This window comes from Thunnus thynnus, chromosome 8 (assembly GCF_963924715.1).
Source record: "Thunnus thynnus chromosome 8, fThuThy2.1, whole genome shotgun sequence".
NCBI lineage: Eukaryota > Metazoa > Chordata > Actinopteri > Scombriformes > Scombridae > Thunnus > Thunnus thynnus.
In genome coordinates, this window is record NC_089524.1 from 34,780,621 (window position 1) to 34,796,906 (window position 16,286).

At 39.6% G+C, this 16,286-nt stretch overlaps 1 protein-coding gene across 1 annotated transcript; it reads left to right on the plus strand.

Annotated features, from left to right (window-relative positions):
• Nucleotides 1-299: 299 nt before the first annotated feature.
• Nucleotides 300-15,998, plus strand: ahsg1 (alpha-2-HS-glycoprotein 1). Its single transcript, XM_067598048.1, has 7 exons — nt 300-540; nt 4,574-4,684; nt 4,966-5,050; nt 7,058-7,227; nt 7,559-7,675; nt 11,718-11,795; nt 15,121-15,998. Exons 1-7 carry the CDS (start codon nt 343-345, stop codon nt 15,532-15,534), a joined length of 1,173 nt encoding a protein of 390 aa, XP_067454149.1. The 5' UTR covers nt 300-342; the 3' UTR covers nt 15,535-15,998.
• Nucleotides 15,999-16,286: the final 288 nt, after the last annotated feature.

Genomic DNA, 16,286 nt, shown 5'->3' on the forward strand with positions numbered 1-16,286 from the left:
CAACTGACAGTTCCTCTAATTAAATTTGCTTCAGTAGAAATACCTGTACAGCGGCAGTGGCAAATGGTTGACAGTATTAAAACCATGATGAAACTGAGTGTTGCAGTAGATATTTGAGAATAAGTTGCTCTGCTCTGGTTAAAGTCTCTGTTTGTTCTTTGATTTGGCAGCCCTGTGGCCCTGTCCTTCTTCTATACCTCTTATCTGTCTCTTATCTCATTTATCTGTCATTTCTCCTCCTGTTTGTCACTCTCTCTCCCTCCCTCTCAAGGCTGCTAACCTGTTTGTGTCTATATAACGTCCCCAGCTGCAGCGGTCTGCACTGTCTCTCTTCTCTGCACCATGAAGGGATTTTCCATCTTGGTGCTGCTGTCCTCAGTGGTGCTACTTTGCAGCGCTGCTCCAGCTTTGGAGCTGGTAACGTGCAGTGAAGATAGTGGTGCTGCAGCAGCACGTCTGGCAATGCATCACATCAATGAACAACATGACCACGGGTACAAGTTCAGACTCAGCGAAACCCAAGGCATCAAAGTGGTAAAGGTATGAGAACTAGAAATGGACAATAACTGCACACATTTGCTCAACTAATAACTAACTAATGGTTCTAGTATGTTGAGTAGTTTCATTTTGGTTGACATACATACATACATACATTTCCTTTGCTACATCTCAGAGGGAAAAATTGTCTTTTCTCTCAACTACATTTATCTGGTAACTGCAGATTGCAATTTTACATTCACCATGATATTTTTTTTTACTTTGAATAACAGCGTTGTTTCAGCTCAGTAAAATAATGACCTTTAGATATTATCCAACAGGTTTTGGAGATTTTTAAAGGTTGTTTTTTCCTTTCCGTTTTTGCTTTTCCTTCTTTCTGTCCGTCCTTCAATCTTACAGTACTGTTTTTTTCTAGTTTTTTCATCCTTCTCTTTTCTGTACTGCAACCATACATTTTACTTCTGTCCTTCCTTCCTACCCTCCTTCTTGTGTGGAGAGCACATTTCACACATTTCACTGTTTATTAGAGCCATATGCATAGCAAGTGAAAATTTATGTGTAAGTGTTTCCTAATAATATTACCTAAAGTGAGCATAAATAAGATGAATAGTATTGGGTCAAGTACAGAATCTTGTGGAACCTTGTGTCTAACTTTTATGTGTATGGAGGATTCATCATTAACGTGTACAAACTGAAATTGATCTGATAAACTGGATTTAAACCAGCTTAATGCAGTTCTTTTAATGCCAATTAAATATTCCAGTTTCTGTAATAGGATGCAATGGTCAATGGTGTCAAATGCAGCACTAAGATCTAACAAGACAAGTACAGAGAGAAATCCTTTGTCCAATGCAATAAGGAGGTCATTTGTAACTTTCACCAGTGCTGTCTCTGTGTTATGATGTGCTCTAAATCCTGATTGAAAATCCTCAAATAAACTTTTGTTATGTAGAAAGTCACACATCTGATTGGAGACTGCTTTCTCAAGGATCTTAAAGAAAAGAAAGGTTAGATATAGGTCTATAGTTGGCTAAAACACCTGAGAGGCTGGGTTGATAGTTAAGATAAAGAAATCATTGAAGTTAATATATATCAGGTTTTACAGCTGTTCCTAAGGTTCCTGTGTTTGGTGATAAATCAGTGTCTGTTGAGGGCAGGAGGTGATGAATCTTTTCTTTAATAGTTATAATAACAGTAATAAGTAATAATTTTATTATTAAAGAAGCTCATGTAGTTATTACTACAGAGAGCTATAGGAATACATGGATCAATAGAGTTATGACTCTTTGTCAGCCTGGCCAAAGTGCTGAAAAAAGGAACCTAGGGCTGTTTTTATTCTCCTCTATTAATGATGAGTAATAGGCATTTCTAGCATTACAGAGGGCCATCCTATGTGTTTTAAGACTATCTTGCCAGACTAAGCATGATTCTTCCAGTTTGGTGGAACACTGTATCCTTTCAAATTTCTGCACTTTTTGCTTTAACTTGTGGGTTTGAGCAGAGGGCGTGAGTGAACTTGTGGCTGAGCAGTGGAGCTTGAGATGGCAGTGGAGAGTGGGCAAGTAGACAAGTGCTTGGAGGGGAGTAGAGCAGTGCGCAGGTAGATGGAGGGCTGTGTGGTAAGTATGGCTGTAGAAGGGCCTTGGCAGGCAGACAAATAACTGTTGAATGGAGCAAGCTGGCTGGCACATGAGGACGAGTTCTGGAGCACAGGGAGACAAACGGTTAGAACAGCAAAAATACTTTAAGAGCAAAAGCCCACTGGAAAGTTAGCCGGAGCATCTAACTACCACTATGGGTGACGGAACGATCTGGTGAAGACTGGAAGGAGAGCCGGCGTAGATATACTGTCAAATTGATGAGGTAATGATGAGCAGGTGTGCCAGTTTCGGATTCAGATTCAGACAACTTTTTTTTATCCCAGAAGGGCAATTCAGTTTTACAGCCTACCCAGCTCACAGGCAAGATAAAGTAAAATAAAATAAAATAAAATAAAATAAAATAAATACAACTCGGTCAAGCAGCAGCATTACATACAAATCAACATGTCAGTGACGACAGGTCAACAAATGGTACAGTTTACAATTTACACATTTACAGGGACCGGTTCATATTCCACTTACTGTTGTCGGCATTTAGCAGCCTGATAGCAGAAGGAATGAAAGAATTTGAATAACGGTTAGTTTTCCTAGGGCACGCATTTAAGAGAATTGACCAGAAAGAACATGGTCAGAATGACTAATGATGCCATTTCATTTCTGGACCTCATGTCTCTTCCAGAGGGAGTACAGGTCTTTCTGCTGGACTCCGATGATCTTGACACAGACTCTAACAATGCTGTTTCTACTATTCTTGTCCTTCACAGACAGTCCATTGAAAGAGCATATGAAAGAAAATGTTAAAAGACTTTCAATAAAAGATTGAAAGAAGTTACATAAAATGTTATCAAAGACACTAAAAGAGTTCAGCTTTCGCATCAGATGGATTCTCTGTTGTCCTCTCATGGTAATCAGCTCTGTGTTTGCATCAAACTTGAATGTGAGTCAAACACTGTTCCAAGATACTTGTATGTATCTACAATTTGGACGTCTTCACCATATATTATGCTACCTGTTGGTTTGCTGCTGTTTTTCCTAAAACCAATGATTAATTCCTTAGTCTTTGTCACATTAAGGTCAAGGAAGGTCAAGGAAGCTATCATTTGACAAAGGCAGTCTGTGTACTTAATAAAAAGCAGAGGGGAAAGGACACAGCCCTGAGGAGAGCCTGTGTTTGAGATGATGACATTGAACATGTGTCCAATCAAAATATGAGGCTGCATCTTGTTAAAAGCTGAAGAAAAATCAGCAATTAAAAATCTCACGTGAGATTTAGGTTTTTCAAGGTGCTTGAACACTGTCTAAAATGAAAAGCTTTGCATCTTCCACACCTTTACCAGCTTGATAAGCAAACTGCAGTGGATCTAGTTTGCCACCTATTAAGGAGACAACTTTATCTTTTAAAATTTTCTCAAAGTTTTCCATCACAAGGGATGTGAGTGCAATCGGTCTAACCTCATTAAGTCTTCTTGGATTTTTTGATTTTGGGACAGGTATTATAGTGGATGTTTTCCATATAGTTGGTATCTGGCCACACTTGGCACACATCTGGAAGACCTCACTGAACTGGTCAGCACAGTGACACAATGTGCGTCCACAGATGGTGTAAGGGCCAGCAGCCTTTCTTCTGTTAACCCTCTTAAATAGATTTGTGAAACGTTCCCAGGATATTACAATATCATTTTGAGGAACAAGAGACTCTCTCAGCATAGAAACATTACATGAGAAATCAGACCTTTCAAAATGAGAGAAAAAGGAATTAAAAACATTTGCCAAGTCTGCATCATCCATACTGTTTACACTAATGACTTGCCAGTCGCAGGTTGAGCAGGAGCAGGAGGAGGAGTAGCCATGCCCATGGACACACAAGAACACACATGAACACAGGGACGCAGGAAATGCAGGGAAAAAAACACTAGGATCATGACAAGACTCATGACACCTTTCAGTGTTCTCCGGTGGACAAAAATGCTTCTAAATTACCTCAAACATATCTTTGACATTTCTATACTGCTATATAGGTATAGCTATTTTTACTATATTTTCTACCCCCAAAAGGAATTGAACAAGTAAAAATATAAGTATATATTTGTGTGCACATGATGGGAGCACCATAAGAAAATGTGGAAATCAGATGTTTCATTTTTATTATCTGGTCTTAAGTCTGGCAGAGTAATTGTTCAGTATTTTTACATGATATTTGCTTTGCATGACACAAAAAACCAAACAAATGTTTACCAAAAACAAGATACTGTATTTACATTTACATTTTGTCATTTTGCAGACACTTTTATCCAAAGCTTTTATTATTATTATTATTAAAGTAAGAAACAACTTGAAGTAGACAAGTGTACCATGACAACAAGAAAGTAGTGCAACAATCAACAAAGTGCTAAAAGGGGCTCATGATTGTGGTGTTGGGACATTAAAAATATCTCAATAATTGTGATTTATTCTCTTACTCTGTATGTTTCCAGGTTGATGGAGGCTGTGATGTTGAGTTGCAGTTAGACCTTCTGGAGACAAAGTGTCACGTTGTCAACCCCCAACACTTTGAGGACTGTGAGATCCGTGAAGAGACTGAACGGGTAAATGCTCGTCATCAGGTTATTTGTTCCAGTTCTCCTTTTTCAGCCGTGCATCATATTAATCTAGAGCCAGGAAGAAGAATGCACAGACATTGTTGTTGTGTTGTAATACATGACATTGCAAATTGATTTGAAAGACCTACCAGAATGGTTCATTCATGTAATGTTGCACCTTCTGCAATTTACAGATGCAGAAGGTAAACACACTGATTCTGTCATCTTTTTTTTGAGATGTAACGTGTTTACAGTAAAACTTCATATATGTCTCTTTTTCTTTGTAGGCAGTGATGGCCAACTGCACCATTATGATGACTGTGAAAAATGATGATGCCAAAGTCACCAAATATGAGTGTGACACGCGACAAGGTGGGCTTCTTCCCTGTTATGTACTAAACCTTATTGCCAGACAGAACATTGATATTGGACAATTTAGCAAAACCCCTGGACCTTGGTGTTTTTTGTTGTTTTGTTTTTGACATCTAGTGTCAACATTTTTACAATGATTCATTCATATATTTGGATATGGCAACTGTGGTATGGTTAAATTATTTGAAAGTTATTTGAAATTTTAATTTGAGGATAAGACCCTTGATATGCACCATCTTGTTTTCAAGGGGGTCCTCTGACAAAAACAACCCCTGAAAATTAAAAAAAACACAAGACAATTAATATAATAACATCAACAAAACACACATACAAACAGGGTTCTCTCAAAATCTCAAACCACTGCATCATCTGCACAAGACAAGAAATCAACAACTGCCCCACTGAATAAAGATCTCAGTTGTACTGAGTAAATGAAAAATGAAGGTAAAAACAAGAACAACAACAGGGTGTTGGGAGTGTCGAAGTGAGTATGATGATAGTGTTTATAGCAGTTCGACTTGGCATTCCTGGTATGTTTGTAAGTTTCCTAAACAGTTGAGTCCATCATTGTTCAATTTTTGGCCCACAACTTGTCTGCAAGTTTAAAAAGATTTATCAGATCTGAATTTATCTATGGTAAATGCCTACCTTTAACTTTCATTGTTTTCCTTGGGAGCATGTTTATCTTTTACTAACAATGATACTATCAATAATAAACTCACTCAATAGAAAATTCCATGCGTCTTCAACATAAGGTATAGGCTGAAACCTGTCCCAGTTTGTCACAGTGACATCTTAAATTAAGTGATCAATATTTATGTTTTTACACTGCCTCACACCAATGTATCTTGGAGGAAGACATAATCTTACAAACACAGAAAATAACAGAATAAGCACTAAAACGATCAGAAAGCACCCCTTACTCAATAATTCTTAATAATATCTGGGTGAGAAACAAGATTCCAGTCTAGCAGAGATGATGGTGTATGAGCAATTCTGGTAGGTTGAGTAATAAGCTGAACTATATTTATACTATCAAGTAAATTTTTATCATTTGAGGTGAACAATTAAGCCAACTGACATTAAAGTTATGGCAGATAAACTATGGTTATGGTACTTACTAACTGCTTTTCGTCATTGTCACTGATATCTCTACTGTTAGCCAGGCAAAATGTGAAAAGTTAAGGGATATTTATTAATTCATACAAGTAGTCACTACACCTGATTTATCATTGCAAGTGATAGTTCAGACAATGAAAACACTTCAGTGACAGCAGTAAAGAATATTGTAGCAAATGAAAACAAACATATAAGGTCACATTACATGAGCTCTTCATTCAGCTCCAAGACAAGTCAGGTCAAGTCAATTTTATTTATATAGCGCCAAATCACAGCAGAAGTTATCTCAGGGCACTTTTCACATAGAGCAGGTCTAGACTGTACTCTTGAATTTAGAGAGACCCAACATTCCCCCATGAGCAGTACTTGGTGGCAGTGGCAAGTAAAAACTCCCGTTCAATGGGAAAAAAACCTCAAGCAGAACCGGGCTCTACATGGGCAGCCATCTGCCTTGACCGGTTGGGTTGGGAGAGAAAGAAGGAGGGAGGGGGAGAGGGGGGAGAGACACAGAGAAGCATAATAACAACAATAATAACAAAAACAACAACAATAATAACAATTTGTATGAATTCTGACTATGCTGTTTCCCACCAGTCACTCTTGTGACCGAGTATAAAACCTAATATTTCACTAACTTAACCAACATAAAATCAAAAAGGACATAAAGTCTAAGGAATAAAATGCAAGTTGTCAAATTGCAAGGAAAAATTTGGAATTAAATGGGTTAAGTAATAAAAATGATGATGAATGGCTATGAGTTGAGAGAAACACATACTGTGGAGCCCTCACAAAGCAGACTCACTAATAATGAACACTATGTGTGTGTGTGTGTGTGTGTGTGTGTGTGTGTGTGTGTGTGTGTGTGTGTGTGTGTGCATGTGGTTGTAGCAAAAACTGACATGGAGATGATGAGGATCTGCCCTGACTGTTCCACGCTGATCCCACTCCACAGCCCTGAAGGTATGAAGTCTGTCGATGAAGCTGTGAAAAAATTCAACCAGAACACCACCAACCAACACTACTATATCCTGCAGGAAGTGGGACGGATAAAATCTGGGGTACAGAGAATCTCTCTCAAACATTCACTCTATCTCACACACACACACACACACACACACACACACACAGACACACACACAAACACACACATACACACTAAGGCACACAAACAAAGTTTCTTCTCTTTTGTGTTATTATCAGAGTGTGTGTGAGGGGTCAACTATTTTAGCAGCCAAAACATAACCAAACACTGCATGAATATTTGTATCTATCATTGTGAATTCATATAACGCAGTAATCTCACTTGAAGTTGTTTAACATCACACAGTGGCACATCTGAATTTCATTCCCTCTACTGATTTACTCTCTCCACTTCCGCTCTTCTATCAGTACATGATGATGACAGGGATGATGTACTATGCTGAGATTGCCCTCGTGGAGACTCATTGCCCAATGGGATCCAGAATAGTTCCTGAGGCATGCAAACCCCTCTGCCCTGACAGAGCTGTAAGTGCAACTCATACATACAGAAGCTTCAGGAAAATTCTTTTTCTCCACATAGTTCAACACCAACACAGTCAACCATGATAATGTACCTTAAAAGCTTAGGGAATTAAATTATTTTAAAAGCAATAAAACACAGTTTACAAGGAAAATATACCTGAAAAACTGAGGGAACTAAATTATTTTAAAGCAAAGTACAGTTCACAAGGATAACATACCTTAAAGGCTGAGGGAATTAAGTTATGTTAAGCAATACCAGCTTGAAGAGCCCCAGGATGCAGTGTCCTAAAATTGAAGGGATGCACTACTTAAAATAAAAGACAAGAAATGAGAAGCTAAGCCATGCCGACATGGTCCATTGTCTCTGCCCTGCTAGCACTGGCACTGGCTAGTAGCCAAGTCCATGGCCGGCAAGCAGACCCTCTTCTATGGCAAGTGGCTCCTTCTCAACACAACTCTGCAGAGCACTCCCTCAGCTCCTTCTCGACCAGTGTCCAGTAGGTTTTCAGGTGAACAATCAACAGTGTAGGATTAATAGCATGGTCTGCCTGGCTTTCAATCCCCTTGGCATTCTCCTGGCCCATTGACTGTATATACAGATGGATGACATGACAGTTCCCCAGAAGTGAAGCCAAGACATCTTGATCATTCCCTGGTGGCTGACTGCAGTATAGGTCATAAATCCTGCCCCCTCCATGTCAGCTGATGGGACATGAGCCAAACGAAAAAATCAAAGTACACATCAGATACATTTCTCCCAAAGATGGTTACTGTCATTTTAGGTAGTTCTTATCACCCTTGTGTATGTTCAAGTGCACATTTTTCTGATGTCTGTTTTTAATTAGTTATTTGACGATATAAAAAGGGGGTGTGATGTCATGATTGTCAGCTGTGACAGCCAGACAAACAGCTGCTCTGATTTCGTGAATCCAGCTGCATAGGTGCGTAATGCTCGTACAGGGCAGAGCACATTCAGCCATTCATGCTCCTGTGTGGAGAAAGGAGGAGGATAGAAAGCCTGCAGTGCAATAGAGCGGTATGATAATGGGTTAAAAGGTTGTATTAGGTTTTAGTAGGTTTGGGGGAGTGAAGCAGGTGTCTGGCTGAGCCTGCCATCAGCAAGTGTCTGACTCAGCCTGCCATCCCCCCTGGAAGAATGAACTAGATAGCGTGTCTCCTCTTCTTAGCCCTGTGAGTGACAGTAGGGGTGGCTTGATCTCCTTCAGTCACACTGGCAGCAAAAGGTTTCTTAGCCCACCTACCCTTGAGTTCCAGTGGCTTGCTCTGACTTCAGGTGCCTGCCGGGGGTTGGGGCTGACATTTGGTGTGCGGTAGCCAGCTTGGGCAAACATCTGTCAGGGTGCACTGAGGGAAGGAGGTAGCACCTTTCTGGGGAGAGACAGCTGTAGTGCTTCACCTTCTTTCTTTCTTTTCCTTGCAACACCTTTGCATGGTGACTACTGCTGGGCTGAATAAGTGTTTTGGGTCCACGGGGATGTCGAAGAGCTGAGTCTTCCCCTTCTGGGAAAGACTGGATAGGTTCAGCCATCTAGCTCTCTCCTGAGCAACCATCAGGACTATGACGTGGGCAGAGGTCTGTCACCACACACACTTCGTCCCACAGGGCTGGGATAGGTGGGGTTGACTGGTTCTCGCTCTGTGAGCAGTTTGCTAGTCCGTAAACTACACTGGCTGCCATCTGAGAACTTGCTTCTGGGTGCGAGAAGAGGTTTAAGACTTAAGGGAGGACATTACGTCAGACTTTTATAGCAGGAGAAAGTCCCTTCTCTTGGGAGCAGACATCATGTCTGCCTGCCAGTTAGGACTGGCGTAGTGTAAAATAACTTCTGGGGACAGCACAGGGAGTGTGTCCCATAGTGAGATACCAAAATGAATGTTGAAAGAGAAGGAGATTTAGGCTTCACTTTAGCATAGCAGTAGGAAGTGGCGATGCCTTGTCCATATTTATCTAGTCTTTGTCCCGGCCTTTACAAACACCCTCCTCCCACCTCCAGCTCTACTTCCTGGTTGCTGAATGGTTCCTTGGTGTCCTGCCCCCAACTGAGGATTGGCTGTTCCATCTGTCAATCCTATCACTCAGTCAGGTTAATTGTCCAATCTATTGCACTTTTTAGTCCAGCAGGCGATACACTGCTGCAGAAAAAAACGCTACAACGCACAACAAAACTATACAATCCAAAGACACAAAACAGTCCCAAAACCAATTAAAGCCAAATAATCCAAAATATAGTTAAAGCCAAATAATCCAAAATAATTCAAGCATAGCACCTAATAAATATGCAAAACAAACAGATCAAATCAAGAATATTCTGCCATGTGACATATGAACAGAGTACACAATTTACAGAGGCACAAAAATGGGGAAAATGCAGAATTCATTGCTATGCTTTTAATGGAGCTCTATGACAGAGCAGAATAAGATACTTGTTAGTAGGATTAATGCATTGTCGGTTTGGCTCTGCATAAGGGATTTTTTGACAGTAAGAAAACTGTCAAATATCACCACGGGTGGCTGTGGCTCAGGAGGTAGAACGTGTCGTCCACTAATCGAAAGATCAGCGGTTCGATTCCCGACTCCTCCAGTCCACATGTTTAAATTGCTCCTGATGGCTGTGCCATCAGTGTGTCAATGGTTAGTTTCCCCTGATGGGCAGGATGGGACCTGTACCCATTCAGAGTATGAATGGGTGGATGTGACATGTAGTGTAAAAGCGCTTTGAATGGTCAGAAGACTAGAAAGGTGCTATACAAATACAGTCCATTTACCACACTTAGAAGCAGAGTTGTGTGTTGATTTTCAGTGGGATCAGTAGTACAACACCCCTTTCAAATTATAGGGAGTCATTTGATGCTAAGCTGATATCTCAAATATTGTTGAATGCAGTGTTCACATAAGAAAAAGACTGAATACTCACAACAGTTTACATACAGCTCACATACATGTGTGCACATAACTTTTCTTGGTGGTCTCTAGCCCTGAGTCCTGAATAGTGGTCTAATGGAACCTGGACATGTGTTTATAACATTTGTTTAGGGAAGAATGTTAAAATGCAAACTCACCAAAAACCATTTTATATGGTTTCAATTGATGTAAATGGAATCAGATTAAATAGAGAGACTGAATGAACACCAGACACAACATCAGTTGTCTGTGAATACAAAGCCATCCTCTCAATGGGGAAGAGGTCAAGGGTCATCGATCAGGAGTCAGTGGACAGCTGGAGAAAGATCATGGAGGACACCATCTTTGAACAGAGACAGAAGTTACCATCTCCCTCAGTATACAACCACCTGTTATCATGTGACTTGGGTTCCATACTAAGGTCACATGACAACAACAGAACTATCTCTATCGGCTGATGAAGACAGTGATATGTGTTTGAAATCTCTGAAAAAAGCCAGTAAGTGGACCTTGAGTTAAGATTTTTTTTGTCAAATGTACTATTCTCAAGGTCAGCAAGAAACTTCCTTATGTTTTGTAACTCTACTTGTGCCTGGTTTTGTTTTTCCTACATTGAAAAGACATCCTACCACCCTGTGAAAGCGTATTTACAAATTGCTTCCCTTAACAAATTTTCTGAACACCCGAGCAACTAAAATGTCTGGATGTCCTTTGGATAGCTAATATCCTGTTAGATAGCTATAATCCAGGACTGTGAGCTGTGCAAGATATTTTTTGTCCTAGGATGGCGAAGTCATGACCCGCCCTACTCTGCCTCTGATTGGCTTACCCTGATATTCTTACCCTTGCCCTAACCAATCTCACTCCTCACTCCTAAACCTAATCAACTCAACCAATGGAGGCAACAAGTACGAGCCAATTGGAGGCAGAGTAGGGTGGGTCATGACTTTGCCATCCTAAGAAAAAACATTTGGCAATCTATGCAGTAGTATGACAGTCCTGGTTCAGGGATAGGCAGTGTTGAATCAGTACAGTTGTAAGTGTGATGTGGCATCATTCGAGCGTCATTCGCTGTTGGTTTCCTACATGCTCTCATCGTCTCTCTCTCTCCTCTCTCTGAAGCATCATGCTCTCTGCAGTTCATCTTACTCCAGTACAGAGGGACTCTGGTCTGTTGAGTGTGAATTCTATCCCCCATCGGTGAGTCCACATTCTAAACACATACTGTTTTTGCACCTCTTCTACTACATGTCTTAGTTGTCTTCCCAAAACTCTAGTAGGATATGACTTGGAAAATCAGCAGTTATATACAGCTGTATGCAAAAGTTTGGGCACCCCTTGACAAATAATATATTTTGGTGATTTTTTTAATTGAAAAGATGTAAACACAGTCTCCATAGGATATGGGAAAAAAAACAATATTTTCAGCATATATTAATGGATAGTTAGGAGAGACTGGGGATGGTTGCAACACTTTTTGCATTTCTCTCATGCGAGGGCCCATTCATCGCTGCTTGTAGCTTTAATTAACTTTTGCTTTTTGTCTCAGTGAGCATAGTATTCTGAAAATATGTATTGTTTTACAATGATATTATAGTATTATTTATTCATACAATAATATTATTATTCATATTTCAGTGCTAGACAGGAGGAATTGAACAATTTGCAATGCAACTTTTATTAAACATGTATTTACTGTACAAAATTGCAACTTTTTTAAAAACTTAATCGTGATTAAGTGTGATTTTTGTCACACTTGAGTGAATGTGAACTGCGACCCTGGATTTTCTGAAAGGCGCACAGACATTATAGACATTATAATAAGATTACGTTAATACCAAATAATGAAATGATCACGATATTATGTTTTATAACTCCAATGATTTTGTGCATCACAATGACTTGTGCGTATATAAATGTAACGTTATAACATAATTTTTAAAAAAAGTATTTGGGTGAACCAACCTTATATTTACGTCACGACTGGCCTCATTCACAATAAGTGCATACACACAAATCTGTGCTTAAACCGTACATTCGAACATTTTAAGCACAAAGCCAGGATTCATCACTATGTTCTTATCTGAATTTGTGCTTACTCTGCGAACAAATTTAGAACTGCCTTAGACCATGCATAGGCACACATCATCATAAATGTCCCACAGTCTTAAAAACTAATATAGTCTATATTTAATCAATGTAAACAGTATATTAGAGCCACAATTATGTATAAAATGATTGGGCCTAAAACATTTAAAAGTGTGAAATTGCTAATAATACACAATTTATTTACTAATTATAAAATTAATAGACGTAAGACGTAATCAAGAAATCATCATCATAAATGTAATGAAATTATTAATATATTTAAAATTATTTAAAACAGGGAGGGGTGGTCTGCTTTCAGTGCATGGAATGGAATGGACTGTACTTGTATAGCGCCTTTCTAGTCTTCCAACCACTCAAAGCGCTTTTACACTATGAGTCACATTCACCCATTCCCACACAGTCACATGATGAATTGGTACAGGGGCTACCATACAAGGTCCCTACGTGCCCATCAGAGGGAGCTAACCATTACACACATTCAGACACTGATGGCACAGCCATCAGGAGCAATTTGGGGTTCAGTGTCTTGCCCAAGGACACTTTGACATGTAGACTTGAGGAGCCAAGAATCAAACTGCCGATCTTCCAATTAGTTGATGACCCGCTCTACCTCCTGAGTCACAGCCACCCCTACATCACGGCCTGTTGTGGACAGAGATGAAACATGATGCGCACCTGGTGCAGCAGTAGAGATTTATTTAGATCAGTTCCACAGATCTACACATTTACCAACTTTTTATTTAGTTATGGTAAAACTACTGCATGGTAGTAGTGCAACAGGTATGCAGGTTGTATACAGGATTCACAATTGGGCTCCAAATGGTTGTGCCAATGACATGTTTACCAGTCAAATCTGCCTTTTCTAGCTTCTACTTCTGAAACTACTGTTTGCTTGATTTCACAAGCAGTAAAGTTTTTCTACATTTTTACCATCACAGCCCTCATTGACAGCTCTCTCTACAGATATAGAGAAATGGGGGCATGGTAGTATAATTACCGATAGCAGGCATGCGTCTGTCAATTTAAAATGATTTTGATTCACTAACATACGCAGAGTGGTAAGAACAAAATTGGCCAGTGCGCACGTGTCATGAATCTGACAATAACTTTGTGTGCGCACTTATTTTGTGCACAATGTAAGAACATTTCTTTGCACATATTAGTGAATGAGGCCAAATGACTTGTGTATGTTGAAAAAAGCAATACAAATTTGTATTTGTATTGATGGTTGCAACATTTTGTTGCATCTGTCCCCAACCCTGTTAGCCATGACATCATGTGCTAGCTAGACACACTGACCTTGGCTGTGTCAAAAATTCCATACTAACATGCTATTCAGTATGCAAAACAGTATGTGAGATTTTTTAAATCTGAAAGCTCAGTATGAAACCAATAGTATGTGAAGTGCATTCTATTTCCAGGGAAATATTACAGTATGCAAGCACTGGACACTATGCTGGCATAAATATCCCACAGTGCAATGCAGACATAACAGACAGTGGTGGACAGCGACCAAGGCAGGTCTGGTATAACGTCAATAACACTTTAATTTAAGTAAGGTTTCACTTTGCTAGGTGTAATATATTTATAATAATATATTATAAATATGAATATTATTATAATATATTTACTAAATTAGTTCAGACTTTATGGTTGGCATGGGCTACCATGTTTACACTACTCCAACTGGCAAGGAGGCTCTCAGGAAGTGACGTGATAAGTGCATCTGAAAAGAAACATACTACTGTTTATTCACACAAAAGTATGTTGAACGATAGAACACATATTGGGTATGTAGTGCATAGTATGTGATATCTGACGCAGCATTTGACACATGCTTACCATGTCAATTAGAAGTCAACAAAACACTGATTCAAATTAAGTATGTTTCGATTAATTCATACAAAAGGTCAGGACGGTATGACAAAAATACAGCTCATGAAAAAAATTACTGTCATACCTCCAAAATAATTTTTTCAGTAAATTCAGCAGCAATGTTGAATGTGTCTTCTGTCTACCTGGTGGGGGGAGGGTCTAACTGAGCATGTGAGTATATCACTCTAGCATGTTTCTGATTGGAGGAATAAGACTTGCTGCAACTGTCCTGTCTCCCTTTTATGTCATAAGGCTACAAGAAGATAGCAAAGAATTATCAGCTTGCAGTTTTCACAGTGTGAAATGTAATTGTTCATTTTTTAGTTTTGTTTTTCCAATTTATGACATAAAAGTAACTATGCATTAATGTTTGTTGAAAATATAGTTTTTTCCCCCTATCCTTGAGAGGCTGTGTTTACATCTTTTCAATAAAAATCACCAAAATATTGTTTGTCAAGGGGTCCCCAAATTTTTGCATACAACTGTACAGTTATACTGTGCAGAAATACACTTCAACTTCTGCTTGCTCTGTTCTCAACAGAACTCTACTACCCTCAGCCCTGGTGAGCAGGAGCCTGTATGTGGGCCCCCAAATCATGTAGGCCCTCCGCATCTTCCTGGCCCCCCACCCCATGATGGCGGCATAAGACCCCCTGCCTCTGCTGGTCGCGAAGAACTCCCTCCCCATGCTCATGGCAGAGGACCACCTCCCCATCCTGGTGGACCCCCACCTCGTCACCATGTACCCCCCTTCACTGGCCCGCCAGGGCAGCCCCATGGCCCCCCCTTCACTGGCCCCCCAAGACAGCCCCATGGCCCCCCCTTCATTTCCTACCACCCCCTACAACCGTTCCATCACTGCCGTTTTTTGAACCTGAGTAGTTTTGACCCAGCTCTCCACCCCATTTGCCCCTGGCCTCATCCTGAACCCCGCCCCCACCCCAGACAGACCTAAGATAAACACACAATGCTATTTCAAGGGAACTGTGAGTGTTTGTCACTGATCAGACAACAGTCTCTAATGTATGTAAGAAATGCTAATGTCCTTACAACATATTTCAGACCACAAGTAAAATAAACTGTCAACGTGTGATGCAAACTTCCTCCACTGAGACATCTGCCATGTGCAGACATAGCTGACAATACCTTGATTTTTATCAGCTCATACATAAGGCTTTCTTAATATTCTCAAAACATCATTTTCTATGTAGTCTAGAGTGTGCTATGATAGTAATTCTACTTTCTCTGTAAAATTGTAATCCATCAATGAATTGACGCATCTATGATGCTACTATAAGTTAAATTCGCATTTAAATGGCCAATAAAACATCCTTTCATTATATTTCCATATTCTGACAACTTATGAATTGAATTTTAAAATGGAATGGCAAAATAAAATATAAGAATGATTTACCTATATATGTTTGTCTATCATATTCAGTCTCACGATTTAGTGTTTCCTGCATTTATATGCAAGCAGTTTCAATCTTTTTTTTCTTTTAAACTGATGGAAGGGAGTCCGACCAGAGTTCCCGCTGCTGCTCAGTGGGTTGGACATTTAATTTCTAGCTGTCACATTGTTAACACTTCTTTAAAATTTTAGCCTTAGATGAGTCTAGAATGTAAAAGTAAACTTGAGAAATATTGATTGGCAGCAATATCTCCATTTTACACATTTATGGAAACTAAGTGAGATAAATAAATTAA